Source organism: Thunnus thynnus, chromosome 17 (assembly GCF_963924715.1).
Source record: "Thunnus thynnus chromosome 17, fThuThy2.1, whole genome shotgun sequence".
NCBI classification, from domain to species: Eukaryota; Metazoa; Chordata; class Actinopteri; order Scombriformes; family Scombridae; genus Thunnus; species Thunnus thynnus.
The window spans coordinates 13,864,950-13,882,268 of record NC_089533.1 but is presented as its reverse complement, the minus strand read 5'-3'; the positions used below and the strand labels follow the sequence as shown (position 1 = coordinate 13,882,268).

Here is a 17,319-nt window from a genome sequence, read left to right as displayed (position 1 = left end):
GGAGAGAATCCTTTTCTGAGCAACGACGGATAATAAAGATAAAGATGAGAAATCTTGATTATATAAAGCTTATAGACAAACCCACTTGATCCATCATCTCATTTAGGGTCCTGGATTCAATTATGGCGAGTTGTCTTGGTCATAGGAACATTTGCATGTTTTTTTGGCTTTTTTTTTTTTGACATATATTGCTGTCATACACAATAGTTTACAGCAGACTGTGATGAAACACATGCTTTGAGAATGTTTCAACAGAGCTCTACACTAATGTACAGAGCCCCCCTGGGGTAAGCTGAGAAAAAAAAAAAGATCCATGTGTAAATCTGCACTCTCAGTTTAGAAATCTGTGTGCACAGTTTATAAACCGTGGCCTCAAATTACGAATCCATGCCAATGGATTTAAAAACCGTAACTACGATTGTCATGGTGTTTACTGTTGCCATGACAATGAAGGTTGCTAACTTTAAGGAGGTAGTAACTTTAACCCACACCATATTGCAAGTTATCATTTTAACCCAAACCATGATCTTTCCCTAACCCTAGTTTATGTGCCTAAACCTAATCAGACCTTAACCACAGTGTTGTCACACCATAAAACATAATTGTTTTTTAACAGTGATTTGTAACGGTTTTGGAAAGCACAGACAATTTATACTGTCCTGCCGATTACTGTCGATTGAGGCGCCATATTGGAAAATGCTCCTGGGGTCAAGGGATCATTTTAACCCAGTTTACAAATCCGTGGGCATGGATTCATAATTCAAGGGCACGGATTATGAATCCTGGAGCACAGGTTATAAACTGTGTGCACAGATTTCTAAACCAAGAGTACAGATTTACACATGGATCTTTTTTTTTTTTTTTTTCTCAGCTGACCCAGGGGATCTCCATACTAATGCCTGACTTAATGATACAACTTGCATTTGGTACTGAGGCCAAGAATATAAAGATAAAGATAAGCTAAAATATACATATTTAAAGTGCAGGTAAGCTATTATCTCATATTATCCACTGACTGTGTTTGTCTCTACAGACCAACCCACTGCCAGCCCTCACCTACCTTCCTCCCAGACTGAGCTGGAGCTCATGAGGCCTCAGACACACTTAATGGGATTATGGTAATATAATTTTGTGACGCTGACCTCGGGCCGGTGCCAGGTTTCTTCCACATCCTCAGACAAAGACAGGGAGCTCACCAAGGGTTCCAGCAGGCTGGCCCAGCTCGGCCTCTTGGCACAGGCCAATGTCCTCATGGGGCCAGCTCAAGATGGATGGCTGCGGGGCAAAGTCTCACTTCCTAAGTCTACTCCAACAGTGAGTGAAATCAAACGGTGACAAGAGGGGATTGTAAACTTAAATAAATATCATTTCCCAAGAGTGAGTTTTCACTCTGATGACTGTCTTGGGGTTTTGTTTTCATGTAACTCTTCTGATTTAATGTATACAATAATCAATACCGTTCAGGATGTAGGAAATATGCCCTCCCTTTGCTCCCAACTTGAATCAGCACATAGTAGTTCTTCAGCTGAGGGTGTAGCTTCCATGGAAACGGCCTTGTGGTCAGCTTGTCTTTCTCTGTGATTTAGCAGGGGTTTCCTCCGCTGGATGTGTCTTATTGGTTTAAGAAAGAATTTTATGGACTGGACAATTTAAAAGCAACTCAGTGTGAGGGTCAATTCAAACTGTCTGTGTAGGTAATCTAAACAGAGAACTTCTTACCAGCGGTACAAATAAACTAAGAACACACAATAAATGAGTAATAAAATCAATACAATTATTATGTTTGAAATACAGACATAAATCTGGATACAATTTTATGTTCATTTTATGTTTTCGCCTTGATTAGACCTCTGCTATATTAGACTGTTTTTCTTGAACTATTGAAAGAGGCAAAAGATATTCACACTCACACACACAAATACACCCACACATAGTCCATCAGTCAAAATAGAGTACCGCATGCTTAGGAGCGCTATTTGACTCTTCATCTTGTTTTGTCTCATTTTACTCTGCTATGTATTTTATTGTTGTCCAGTCTCCGTGGGTGTATCACCAGATTTTTTCCTCTTTTCCTTTTCTTTTCCTCTTTTGCCTTCAGAAAGACCACCCATAGGGTTCGGAGGGGGCAGACATCTCTACGGAATAATAATGGGGTCGTCCTGGGAAAATTGCCCATGGAAAGGCCTGTCTGAAAAAAAAAAAGAAAGAAAAATTTGGTCTTGTTTCCGATCCTTCTCGGAAACATTCATCAGGGCACTCCTGCTGTTTGGAGGGGAGCAGTCCCATTGCAGCCCCAATCCACTCACTGGCTGGGTCACTCTGCCACTGCCAAGACTTTCTAAGCCGAGGTCAGAAGGCTGGGACACATGGTTTAGATAGTTGCTTTTTGCCCTGATTTTTTTTTCCAATATAGATTTATTTCAGTAATGATAGGCTGTCCGTGTGATTTCTTAGAGCTTTAATTTCTGATGTCGTACAATTGCTTTGAAACTTACAGCAAAAAGAGTGATCATTATCAGACACAATCTGCTTTGTGACATTGCTGTATGGAACATATTAAATGTATCATTATGTTTGGGCTGCTACTGGGCAAGGCTTTCTGTGTCCTCAGAAAAGCCCAACGAATGAGTCACTGTGGTCTAGCAAAAGGAAAGCCTCAATACTGACGCCATATCCTGATGGGCTGCTACTCTGTGACAACAGCACATGACACTATTCTGATGAAACACGATGAAAGCGTCATCGTGTCACGTTTTTATTTAGGGCAGAGTAGGGAATTCAGTCCAATGATTTCAACTGCATTTCACAGAAATTCAAATAGCCTTCTCAGACTTTTTGAATCTTTGTCCTACACATCCTTTCATTCTTGTTAAAAATGTACATCTCATGTAGTGATAATCTGATCACTTGATTTCCGTTCATTTGAAGCCACGATCGGTTTTTGATGAGCTGGTCTTGCAAATGTAAACTTTTCACATTTTCCCATGCACACAAGCTGCCAAGAACCTGGGAATGAAACAATTCAACAAAAATGTTCTGGTCATTCTCTGAAACTGGAGGAACATGGACCTGTGTTTACCAAAGTCGACTTTTTCCTTGTTTTGCTGAACAGAGATGTTGGCTCCAGCAAAACTTTCAGGCAACATCTTCCATCAGGAGCTAATCATTCCCTGTGTACTGCAGGTTACTTTATGCCAACTCCTGTTGGAGCCAGCTTGGCCATCAGAAAGCATCTGGACATTGTGGTTACTGTTGCCGAATCCAGCAAAACTGTTCAAAATACAGGTGTTTTTTTTTTCTTTTCTTTTCTGTGGTGTTTCTGTTTTGGAGGATGATGACTATTTTGAACCATTTTTATAATATGTACAATATGTATTGGTTCAGTCACCAACACAGTTCTTCAATTTGTAAGATGAAAATTTGGGTTAGTGAGGATCTTCTGTCCCCATGCTCCACCTCTTGCTTACCCCCGAGGCATTGCTAACTGGCCTCCCTTTGCCCTGTTGGGTCCTGAGGCCCTGCTGCCTCACTTCAGGTCTGAGCCACTGGAGAGCCAGTGATAGATGTCCCTCAGGGGATTTCTGTGGGAGGTGGACTCAGGGTTTCACAGACACTGCCCGCTCCTCACTGTTGGAGGGGGAGATGTCAGCCGCCATATTTATCACTGTCTCATCATAACGCAACAAGCCTAAAGTCATTGTATATTGTTTTATTTTCCTATTTTTTAAAATAGGAGGCAAAGTTGCAGAAGAAAAACTCAGAGTAGAAACAACTATTATGTCTGAAAAGACAAAGAAGAATCGTAGCCTATATACACACTCTATCTAAAATAATGCAGGGAGAAACACACTGAAAGACTTTCATTGTTTTTTAAATCACTACATGAGCAATATTTCTAGAAGTGTAAAATTAGAAAAAACATATTTAAACCACAATTCTGACAATGGATACTCTCATAAATGATTCATCTGAGTCATTAATCTGTGAATGTCGGTAAATTCCATGAGGTATTTCATGTTGAAAAAATGTAGTTCCCCTTTCTGTACCCACATTCCCTTATTTTATACTTCTATTCCAGTTACTGCTTTCAACTTTCAACAAATCCCAGAACCTGTTTGTGAAGTAAAAATTAGCATATTTAGGTATCATCATCACATCAATATGATATGTTACACTGCATTTTAGTCTTTGGTATATAGAATTAATTTATTTGAAGTGCACATTTGCATTTACATTTACATTTTATGGTTATTTTCTATATTGCACTAGTGTATATATATTTATATCCTTCTGATAAACAACTTTTGTCTTTACATTGGGTGCAACATATTCAGTGGAAAAATGAAACTGTGCTTCCTTTTTTCCAGAGAATCTATCAAGAAATTTTTAAGGGAAGTAATACGTACTTACAGCAATGAATACAAAGGTATTACAATGAGATGATGAAATGGTTTGTTATTCTATTTAGCTCATTAAAACAGTAGTCCTAGTAAATAACATAGTAAATTGGAAGTTATCTTTTTTTTATGAATGCTCAAAATTGACAGTTTTGCTTATAGATATATCTTGATGTCCCATGGTCATAACATCATCTTCATCTTTATTTTTATTTTTTTTTTCACGATGGATATGTTGATTAACAGGTTTACTTTATGATGTGTAATGGGAAGTTATGGAGTCAAGCTAAAAAAAAAAAAAAAGTCCAGTCATTGCAGTGAGATGAGGTGCAGCGGTGGGTGGCAGAGAAAGGTTCAGTCCAGTTGATGTGAGGAAAGAGACGTCATCTGTGAATGTGCCTCAAATTTCAACACAAAGCTATGGTACCTGATTGTGTTTACACTGTCACTGATTTATTAAGGTCAGCTCTATTCCTATATTACTTGGCCAGAAATGAATAAACAATATTCAATGTCTAGTTTGTTTCTTTAAGCCATCGTGTATACAGGCAGGGGAGGGGTGTGGACATACGTCTTCTCAATAGGCCGTGGTAATAATGGACCTGTGACCTCATGGTCTGAGAAGCCACAAGCAAAACCACTGTTCCCAGTACCACATCTTGAATATAACAGTTTGTTTTTTTGTTTTGTTTTTTCTAACTTGACAATGGTCTAGCAATAAATTTAGCAAACCAACAACCTGGATCTGATTGATGCACATTAAATTAATTTTCTTGATATTTTGAGCATGAGTTTGTGGGTACCTTGTCATAACTGGTATGAATAAACATCACTGATCTTTGACTGACAAACACTATCAGACACAGGGGACCACAGTTGTAAACATACTAGATAATACAGCATGAAACATGCTGATGATAAATGGCACAAGGCAATCACACAGTTCTCAGTGTTTTGTTTTTATTGCAAACAATATAATACAAAAGATAAGCTTTTAAGACAATGCCATGTTTACCTAGGGAAACTGCATTAAGGAGATGACAAAATGAGAACTAATGATACAGAATATAAAATGAGGAACGCAACTTTTTTCAAAAACAAAACGTATCCTGTTGATTCCAGCAAATTCTTTACAAAACAGCCGCAGCTTCCATATCCATTAATTCATTTGTTAGAAAGAAAAAAGAGAAAACTTCCAGTTTTTCTTTTTTTAGAGAAAGACTCATCGTGTTTATCGTAATTATAAGTAATCTGTACATAACTAGATCATGAATAAAGGAAACTTTTATACGGAAACATTTACAAATGATAAATAAAACAAAATTTGTACCACATATGACAGCAAACTATTCCACTGAAAACATTTCATCTCAGTTAGCTGCTGCTGAATTAAAAAGATAATTGCAAATAGTTATTTTCAAATAAAATTAATGCTAAAGAATAAATTAAGAAAAAGGTTAGGAAAAAGGATGGGGCTATAGGAATGATAGAAGCATGCCAGACTCAGACCTGCTGGCTGCTGAGGAGAATCAGGTCAAAGGTCACTTCCTGTATCTCCTCAAGCAGGAAGTCAGAACTACGCTGTGATTCCAACACTGCAATGCAAGCGGACAGAGCCTCCCTAGTGTGGCTCCACAGGCACCAATGGTATCAAGGCAGTACCCAGATAAAAGCAAGCATCGCTCAGTTACATCTAGTAACACAGTAAGGCCCCTAGTAGAGTTACATGGCACCTGCTATAGCGTTTCCAACACAATAATTTGAGCTAAAGCAAAGAACAAGAAGTAGAATATTTGACTAATTCACTGATGACACGGTCATATCATGGCCAAAAATTCAAATCTTTTTCCAAACTGCATTGCTCAATCCTTGCATCTCATGGGAATTACAATAAAATATGTACAGTACAAAAATTCAAAGCAGAATGTAAGCTATTATAAGACGGCAGTGTCAGTAAACACATGCTTCTTACTTCCTGTACAAAAATACATTAGTGAGAAGTAAGGCCACTGAGGGTGTTTTTTACCCGGCATTCCTGCTCCTTTAGATGTTTCAGACCTTCACATCATGAAGATGAGGATGTTGATGACACTGATTATGATGATAATGATGATGACAAGAGCAGAACACATACACAGTACATACTAAAATATTTATAACCAGAATATCCTCACAGAGGATTTAACTTTTTTAAAACATTATATCTAAAAAAATATAATCACAATTCCAACCAATACAAAAGGCACTGTTGTGAGCCAATCCAAAGATATATTTTCAGTACTATAAAAAAGTCCTTGTCATGTTTTTCTGTTGGCAATGAAGGGTGTGTGGCGTGGTGGCACACAGGCCACCGGGCAGAGAGAAGTTTATGCATGGGGTGGGTGTTATAAAGTCAGTGCTGAGGCTTGCCTCCTCAGGGCCTGGAGAGCTGTGTGTAAATGGGCTGCTGCTCCCAGTGCTGCGGACTGTGGGTCTGGGGCACAGAGGGCACCCCGGTGGTGTCGGCGATCGGGGTGTACATCGGCCTCTGGCTGGGGCTCATGTAGCTGAAGGTGGAGTACAGGCCGGAGCCTTGGCTAGCTGCATGGCTGTAGTAGGAGTTGGCACCACCTTGGTGGTCTGAATAGTCATATTGTGCTCTTGTGATTGAGGGGTAAGAGGAGTTGCTGTAGTGCTGCAGGTTGAAGGACCCATAGGTGATGTGCTGTGGGGAACCCTGCTGCTCGCTGTAGTGGCTGGGGCTCAGCTGCTCTGTCTTGATCTGGGTGGTTCTTTGTTGACCCTGCTGCCCTTGCTCTCCTCCTCCACCCAAGGTGGTCAGAGAGTGCTGCTGCTGCTGCTGCTGCTGTTTGGTCATCCAGGCGTGGGCCCCGACATTAGCTGCCTGGCCGACTGAGGAGCTGGTGACGCCGTAGCTGCTGGTGTAGCCAGTCTGGGCTGCACCGGTCACTCCAGCATGGCTGTGGGGCGGCAGGTACTGATCAAACTCATCAACATCGAAGCTCCCCATGTTGGAGATGACATCGGTGCTCAGCTCGCCAATGTCCACAGCCCCAAAGTCAATGTTGAGCTGGCGACTGGTGCCCTCCTGCATGGGGCGCCCCTCACGCTTCAAATCTGCTTTGCTGGAGGGGAGGTCTGTCTTGGGGGTGGTTGGGGGTGTTGGTGGGCCCTGGGACTGACCTGATTAGAGGAAAGGCAGAGTTAGCCTCAGTCAAATTTACACAATGATGCATCCAAGAAGATATTTATTGCATAAAGGAACTGTGATAGGGTGAAATACCAGTGTAAATACTTTCCGGAATTGGAGTTTATTGGTACTATACTGACAGGTGTATTTGCATGATGGCTTGTAAAACTCGTCATTAATCATTAACAGGTGTCTGTTTAAGGCCCTGAAGCCTTTTAAGATTTGATTTCAACAAATGGTACCAAAATGTATCACCCTTGAAAAATAAAAATAAAAATAAAAGTAAACATAACGACTTTTATTTTTCCTTCTCACTTTCTTTGACTTCTTTATTTCTTAATTTGTTTTTTGGTCTCTTACCTGAATGCTCTCCAGGAGAGTGCACCTCGCCCATACTCGACGCTGGTGAATCGGCCTGCTGCAGCGCCTTGAAGATCGCGTTTGGAGAGATGTGGGTTTGTTCGCTGTCATCGGGTTCGTTTTGTCCGTTCTTGACAGACTTTCTCCGCCTTGGCTGGTATTTGTAGTCGGGGTGGTCTTTCTTGTGCTGCACCCTCAAACGCTCAGCCTCTTCCACAAACGGGCGCTTCTCTACTTCGTTGAGCAGTCTGAAAATATCCCAGAAAATGGTAGATTCGTATTAAAATGTGTTCAGTTAATTTCAAGCACAAGAGAGGATTTATTGATTATTGCACATTAACTGAATCTTTGCAATAATCGTTTAAATGTGACCCACCAAGAAGTACCTAAAAAGTTTGCGTCCCTACGTCTATATAACTTCTTTTGTGCATGCACTGAAACATAGAATTGCGAAGTGTATCCAAACTTACAATAATAAAAAAAAACTTAACAGGGATAAACACAATTTTAAATGCACAAGTCAAATTTACATACTGTAAAACTCTACTTGAGACAGTAGGCAGGCTGTGCAATTAATTAAATAAATAGTGCTCTGCGCGCAGCGGCGCGTAAAAACACACTGCAAAATTGATTGAAAATGGAAAGCAAACATACCTCCAAAGTTTGCCCAGGGTTTTGCTGAGTTCTGCGTTGTGCAGATGCGGGTATTGATCAGCCAGCTTCCTACGTGCAGCCTGAGCCCAGACCATGAATGCGTTCATGGGTCTTTTGACGTGAGGTTTGCTTTTACTGGAGCCGTTGACGCGCACCGGCATGGGCACCAGCGTCCAGTCGTAACCCTTCAACACCTGGGACACCGCATCTCTGATACACACGGGAAACTTTTCTTCTTCGCCCTCCTTCTTGTAATCTGGACCCATAAGGAGGTGGTTATCGGACGGTCGGGTATTCTCAGTGTCCGAACCAGACCCGGACGGGCACGGAGAACCTGCGGAGTCCTCAGACATGCTGGGGCTGGGAGCGTCAGAGTGACACTTCTCCTGTTCTTCTGTCATCTTCAGGTAAGGGTCGAGGAGATTCATGCGAAAAAATTGAAGAACAGCTTCTTGCAATAAAAAAAGGAGAGAATCCTTCTTTCTAAATCCAAGTGCTGTGCCCAAAGACTGCAGTGACAGTCCGTGAGGGCGCACAGCTTGACTGGCAAAATTGACTCCTTTAAAGTGGAAAAAAAAAATGCCAAAAAGAAAAGGTTTGGACGGTCCTTCGACTTTTAACAGTTTCGTTGGCAAGAAGAAAATTGCAAGTGATCGCTTTCTAATGCTTCACTTTGAAACTGTGACTTTAAATAGAAATTTGACTGAGAGATGTACTCTTGGAGGTTTGCTGAAAAATCTAGACGAAACAGGAGGCGATGCCTGGATTTATGTTTGACGGCAAGGAAATGATTGGGGGAAACTTTTAGTAGGCGGGGACGTAATATGAACTCTTGCAGTCAAAACTCAAACTCAAGTAAGAAAAGCGTTTTTTTCCCTCCTAGTAATCTTGGGATTGGTTCAAATTTAAGATATAAATTAGTTTGAATTGTTAATAGTTAAAAGTTAAAATTACACCATTTGAGAAAAACAGAGGTAGGGCTAAAATACCAATCACAAGTACCAAAGATGTTAACCATGTAAACATTACAGTGATTATTTAGGCAGATAAAAATAAACTATTGAATTAAATTTATTTGATCACACAAGTCCGTATCGCCCACAATGCAATAGGCAAAGACTTCATCGGGAATGTTAGAATAAATAAACTTGCTATTTTTATTGTTTTGTCATAGTTGGTCATGTATTGATTTCAGAAATCACAGGTAGGCTATATTTGCTTAATTTCTAATTTATTCCTATATTTTATAACAGATTGAGAAATTGAAAGTTTTATGTTCTACATTCACACTCCAAAGTTTTGTTTCTCTGGCTTCTCCAACTAAATTCATTCACAGTTCGTGTTTGTGTGCATGTTCTTAGGCCAAAAGTCACCTGCTCGTCAATATTTCTCTAGTTTATGAGATACACTGTTTGAATGTTTTTGAAATAACAGCAAACTCGTCTTTAAACGTATATTTTGATAACTCTGATTTGATTAAATAACCGGAATGGTGTGCATTTGTGTGTAAATAGATGCGGACAGAAGCCGTTCAAAATGTTTGGAGAAAAACTGCACTGAGACAGTCAGTGTTTTCTCCAGCTCTGGCACAGCGCTAAAACGAAGTATGTAGATAGGTCTGGCCATGCGAGAGTGTCTGTGTGAAGCTGTCACCGGTAGCAGACCTCACTCTCCCAGCTCTACATGGACCAATAGGGGGAGACAACAGTCCAGAAACTTGAGAGGAGGCCTCGCCATGTGTGCAGTAGCTGCAATGATTAAACCAAAGTTGATATTAGAAAACACATTTCGAAATGTGGATTTCTGCTTTGCATTCATCTTTCAGGCCTTCTTCCTCTTACAGAAAAAAAATAGTAGTCCCAACAAAGTGGAAGGCCAGATTATAAAACAGAACATTTATCATTATTTTTCTTTTTTCTTATTGAAAATAATAAACAAGAATCATCCCATTTTACCCATCAGTTCTCCAAAACAAAGTGTCTTTTGAGCGTGAGAATTTATATTTGATTGACGATTTCATAATTTTTGTTTCTTTTATCTAATATGGTATGAAGAACGCAATTTTAAGAACAGTTTGCCACTAAAAGGTACGTGTTACACTTAAGATACTATTTTAATTTAGCGTTGCAAGAGTACAGACTCATACGGCTAATAATATAAGTAATAATAATAATAATTATTATTATTATAATAATAACAACATGTTATTTCTCTAACAATAATGCGAATGTATCAGCATACCGACACGTTAATGAAATATATTTTTTATAAAGACTGAAGCCAAACCAGTTCAGATATAGAGCGAATGAAAAAGTGGAACAAAACAAACGTGTCGCAACAGTAAAATCTACTTTGTTGGATTTGCTCCAGCACTTGTTTTCGGTGGACAAAGGACACTTTGTTGAGAGAGTTCAGTCACTAATCCATGTGTTCAATTTTAGAAACCAAATCCGACTTTGAGTTCACCTATAGATATGTAAAGATTGAGAGTTTTGCTATTTCCATTACATCTTTATAATTTAGTAATTCATTTTTGTCAGCATCTGCGATTTTATTTGGCAACGTAAGTATAAAAAATAGGCTAAAAATATATCAAATCCCACACACACTAAATTTAGTTTACATAATAGAACATATTTGTCATATTTTGTCTTATCATGAAGGACAGGGTGAGTCCTGTCCATTTCCCTTAGCATAGATATTTTAAATGACATAATTAATATTCATATTTTAAGTTTTTATTTTATTTTATTTCTTATGTCTTTTAAGATTGTATAAAAATTGTGTGTTTACAAGTCATAGATGATATCAAATGAGCTCTTTGCTCACTGTATCATGCAATGCTTTTCATTGCTGAATATAAACAGAATATCATCTTTCTTTAAAGAGGGTAGTGCTTCAAAGTTTCCTGTTACACGAAAGTCTTCCAGTCCTTCTGTCCTGACCCTGACATTTTCATTAAAAACAGCCTAATATGCCTGTCAGATGTACCTGCTATTTTTGCTCCTTGTCTCACTGGTTGACTGGAGGCCGTAAACTTGCTTTGTCAGTTCCACTGCACACTTAACTAGATCACACGCAGTTTAAAAATGCCATTCCTTCAGAGTTCATGTGTAGGAAAATCAAAAAGGATTGGGAAAACTAAGAAGGTGTGAGTTGTTTTTGTTTCACTGCAAGTTGATCTGCGTAATTATGCAGATTTTTACATTATTTCAAAGTAACCTGCTTCTCTTTACTTGGACTAAAAACCTTGAGCCATTTCCCTCAGTAAAGTGTAGCTCCTCTGAGAGCTGCAGCTCACCTCATGCAGCATTACTAACAGTTGAAATTTGATACTCTTTAAGTATAAAATACAAAGTACAAAACAAGATGCTACAGTCTCATTAGACCTGAATATTTGATGTGATTTACATGACATGATGTGTTGTGGGAGGTGTGATGAGATCTGCTGCCATTTGAGATTTCTGAGCTTGTTGACTTGTCTCTGCATGCAGAAGAGGAAACTCAGTGATGGCTAACACAGAGGCATCAGAGGTGTGGTTGGGCATGTTCCTGCCCCCGCAGTGCTGACTGCAGAGGCTTTGAGGTGCTCTGCAGACTGACTTACGGTCCATCAGGGGGGACACAGATCCTTCAGGGGCCAGGCTCACAGCTTACATGGAGCACCCGCCTGCAAGCTGAGCGGGTCTTGGGAAACTTCTCAGCTTGACTTCGAGCCATGGCGTCAAAATTTTGAGGCAAACACTGGGGGTAAACTGCCAAATCATGTCTTCCACCTCTCCTAGGTCTCTCAGATTCCAGTGCAAATGTTTAAGCAGACCGCCCCTCTTTTTGAAAACGTTGTGTGTTGTATGTGTAGATGTGTTAGCACAGTAGGTGTCTTTGCGTTGTTGCCTTTGAAGACTGTATTGTTTGTCAAAACTAATTAATCAAAAACAGTAATACAGCATTTGCTTTCAATTCTGCGAATGGTTTTTATATTATTTTTGATTTAATGCTCTGTGCAAAGAATTTCTACAATTTCAACCAAATAGTCAATTATAACATTCATGTCACAGATATGGAATCCACGATGAAGCATTCATCAGGCTGTGTGGACACCCAAAATGCTGAGATGCATTATATATCTTGCAATGGCAACATTTAAACCCGTCACTGTGTTTAAATGATCTGCCATAAGATAAATGGCTAATTCATATGAAAGAATTAGAAGACATCACTGAGGGATAAATAGTGCGGCAATGGTAGTGGAGGCAGAGGTGGCTTCAACCACTCACAACCGACATAACACCTGTCTGAGATTTTCCGCAACTAGTGCCAACTGCCCTAGACATGGCAGGAGACTGCAGGAGGGAGAGCTGAGAAAATCCTGTCGGCGAGCCATCTGAACTTTCCTTCCGGCTGCTTCCAGTATTTCTTCATTGGAAAAATAGCACTTTGTCTGTTAATAGTTAAGTCTGGTTGCCAATCTGTACCTTCGCCCACTGTCAGCCAACGTCTTATGGGGATGGATGGGATGTCCCAGGTGTTTACCTAACCAGATCAGAGTGCTTTGGCCACGGGCAACTGTTGACATATAGCATTTTGCGAAGGGTAAAGTTTAAACAGGACTTATCAAGGCACTGACACCCTCAGAGGGATGGGCTTATATTCACTGCTCTGACTCTCTCACACCTCCCTGATATACCACGCGGAACCACAACAGCTCTCAGTGGCTTTACCAGTAAGACTGAGGGGGAAAAACACAACTGGACATGGAAATTGCAAAAGAAATTTCTTGTAATAGACAAGATACATTTTCAGATAGCATGTTCGGTCAATGTTTCTGGAACACACACTGATATGTATTGTGCATACTGTGCATAAAAAAATAAAAACAGAAATTAAGCATTGATTTCAAATCATACTCTGCATATACAAGCTGCCTTTGAAATGCAACAATTTTTTGACCCGACAGTTGTCACCTCTATCATCAGGTCAAATCAGATAACACAGACGATAGATCATCTATGCCACCAAGGAAATATAGTCCAACTGAGAGACGGATTTATTGTGGCCTTCACCCCTGTGACTAGCAGTGGGTGTTAATTACTGCCGCACGCTTTCTTGTATATCCTCTCCTTTCTCCGGCCTCCCCTGAAGATAGTGCCACTGTAATCGCAGCCTTATCTACCCCTGGCTTCTAGTAAACCGAAACACCTTGGGCACTCATTGATAGCATATCTGCAGGGAAGGAAATGGACGCTGATCTGGGAAAGCAGTGGAACCAATAACTCTGGGTAAATGTCAGCAGCACTGGATGGGTGCCACCAATTAGCCATAGTTTTATGTTATTATTAAGCAAAAAACACATTAAAAGAAAGTGAAATTTTTGTTTTTGTCTTGTTTAAACCTTGAGAAGCTGCTTGCATGAAATTCAAATATTCACCTTTCAACCTTTCTGACAGCACACCCGACAAGCACTTCTAATATTGAACTCTGTTGAGTGACTACAAAGTACCTTCAATGCCTTCAGGTGAAGTGACCTCTGAGTTGGTTTAAATGACAATGAAATGCTATAAAAGCAGAGTGTGATCTCTGCAGATCACTCTCCTGCTTTTTCAATAATAGGGCCTGACCCGTAATTATGTCTGAATGACAATGGCTCATTCTCAAAGTGCTGACAAAATGTTACAACATTACCTGAGTCTTTGGAGAGGCTAATGATGTAATTGCATCCTCAACAGGGGTCCTCTCAACAGAGAACAGGTGATACATTAAAAAGATGGATAAAAATAACATTAATCTTGTACTGTCACTATTATCTGCAATTCTACAAGATTAAATGCTTTTAAAGCCAGGCTATGTCACTTTTAAAAGTGAAAATAACAGTGACAGTGTCTTCCTGTTTAAATTAAAATTTGAATTCAAAGACAATAAAACACACTTTTGCTTCAGTACACTCAGGGATTTTGCCACTATTGCCATTATAGCCTCACTTCCTCTTACCAGTAGCTTATGGCGTCTAATGTTAGCAAACTTTAGATATTGCTGTGTATCTGGCATTACTAAGACATTTTGCTCACTTTCTCTACTTCTGCTACTGTTAATTGCAACATGCACCATATTCGGTCACATAGTAGAGAGTTATACAATACCAATACACACGCACATTGCTTAATACACACTGTGACGTTTTGTGACAAATATAGAGAAATGTTTGGGGCTAGGGAGGGTGGATTATCTGGAAATGTGTCATGCTGTAATTTCCACTTTCGACCACAGTGGTCACTGCAAATGTCACATAGTCTTGCTTTAAAATGTTATCCATTTATTAATGTGAACAGTCTTCTATAATCACATGGATATTTATGGAATCACTAAAACTCAGACTTGTTTTCCTCTAGGTTTCCACCACTTTTTCCATTTCATAACATGTCCTATAAACCTTATCAATCTTTATTTTCTTCTTTCTTAGCTTATGTCACCAGTTTTACCCTTTTTAATGATGTATGAGTCATAATGTATAATGTAGGAACCTGACATTTTTCCTTAACTGTATAATGTATCAATCTCTTAATCACCAGTCCTGACATTTAGGTTTTTTTAAGCAATATGATTTTGATACGTGGTGTAAGTTGTGCAACTCTCATCCGTCATGGATTCTTGAATGCTTTTGTCTGGAGCATAGTGCTGACTCAGGCTGCAAGTTCCTGGCACCACTACACATCAAAAGTCCCATCCACCGTTCTGGATGATGTCAGTGTAGCACCTCTGTCTGCACACAGAGACACCTTTCACAAAGAACCTGTATGCACTCAGGTCTGGTCTACGTAATGGAATATTCAGCCCTTTCCTCCCACCTGTTTCTGTGATCAGATGAAAATGAGACTGCTGTTGTTACTTGCAGTGCCAAAACCTAAAAATAAACGCTAATGTGTTTCCCCTTCTCGTTTCTGTCAGCTGCCCTTGTTTAGATCCTTGTTTTGTTTATTTCTCACTCCAAAGTTTATATCTCAGTGGGCCCATATTCAATCATCCTCAATAATACTGAAGCGGTAACAAGTTTAATACATACATTTAGGTTATTTTACAATAAGACCCACAAACATCCACATTGCACAATTTCACAAATCCCTGGTGCCATGTGTTTTTTGTTAGATCTCTCCTCTCTTGTCTCTTGTTTCATTATCCTCCCACCTTAACCTGGTCCTTTCAGCAGGGCTCATTTGTTTGGATGACCAATGAAAAGGGCCATTCTTTCCACATAGTCACCGTGATACTAGAAATACTGAGTTAATTAAAGAGTGATGATATCTAATCACCTTCCAGAGGATAGCACCTGCATTAGAGCTTATTGCTGAATACTCACAAATGGATCACCTACAGATGTACTTCCTCTTAGCTTTTTAGCAGCAACCACAGTTATACCTTTGATATCACTTGTTGCAGGGGAAATGGGTGTATCTTGTGTGGTCAAGCAGATCCAGTCCTCTTAGGTGTTTCCACTGGGGATTTCAGCATTAGACCGTGGCAATGAGATTAATACGTTCAGAAAGGGCATGGGTGAAATGAACAATGGCATACTTTAAGGGCTTTAAAACAGTGTCTTATTACAATGGGGAGAGCCAAGTCTATTCCTCATAAATCTTATTTCAGGGCAAAGGAAAAGAAGAAGGACAACAAACTGCATTTGGCAACCATACACTGTCTATACAGATTTAAAACATGTTCATTTTCATCAGAATTTTGACACTCATTGTTGAGATTTTATTGTGTCTCTTTTATCATTTGTGTCCAGAAACAAAATTGACTTGTATTTTGTTTCACAGACTTCAAATTTCTGTCTGACTTAATGCTCGACTGAAACAGAATCACAGCATAAAGTTAGTGGACTAATTTTGCCACCTGTATGGGGTTTAAGTTGTCACAAAAAATGTATGTTTTTTTTGTTTTGTTTTGTTTATTTTTTGTGGTTGGTTTAGACAGTAGACAAAAGAGAGATGAAAACAAGGGAAGAAAGACATGGGGAATGGCATGCAACAAAGAACCCCAGCCAGACACGAATTGGGGACAATGCGGTTTATGGTCAACGTTCCAACCCCTAGGTCACCCTTAAAATTATAATTATTAGAAATTTGCAATGCACCACTTGATAGAAAATAAAGACAAGGACACACATTGTCATTTTGTTGCATGTGATACTCTTCTTTCTACCCCTGTTTAATGTCTCTCTGCAGAGTCAACTATAGAATAAAAGGCAAAAATGTTGCTATTTATTAACTCACCGGAGTTCACATATTAAAGCTTGACTCAACAAAATTTGTAATCCGTCTTTTTAACAATTTTCCAGTTGAATTAATTCACCACTGTATCCTGTCACTTTTGAAATTATTAGTATTTTTTTTAGATTATGAAAATCAGCAATGTAAAAAAAAAAAAGCGAAGTCAACTGTGATTTAGAGATTCCTTTATACATAAACATCATACTTTAAATCTGATATTGCAGTCAACCACAGCAGTAGTGGCTTTCTCCTCACGCTCCTCATCCTTCCATGTTTTCATCTCTCTCATATGTATATTTTTTTCTTCCTTTTTTGCTGTCTAACGATCACTTTGCAGCACAATCAGGGGCCAGAAATGTAGACAGGGAGAGACGCTGGGGTGAAATTTGTGCCAAGCAAAACAGTGCTCGGAGTTGTGTGTGTCTCCCCTCTCTGCTTCCTTCACTTCTTCCTC

The 17,319-nt window shown here is 39.5% G+C and overlaps 1 protein-coding gene across 1 annotated transcript; it reads right to left on the bottom strand.

The window, feature by feature from the left end:
* Positions 1-5,340: 5,340 nt before the first annotated feature.
* On the bottom strand, positions 5,341-9,344 carry LOC137167936 (transcription factor Sox-9-B-like). The gene is made up of 3 exons (XM_067570295.1): positions 8,602-9,344; positions 7,948-8,195; positions 5,341-7,580 (listed from the first exon to the last, which is right to left on the bottom strand). The coding sequence occupies exons 1-3, from the start codon at positions 9,027-9,029 to the stop codon at positions 6,811-6,813; spliced, it is 1,446 nt and encodes a 481-aa protein (XP_067426396.1). The 5' UTR covers positions 9,030-9,344; the 3' UTR covers positions 5,341-6,810.
* Between the last annotated feature and the right edge of the window lie 7,975 nt (positions 9,345-17,319).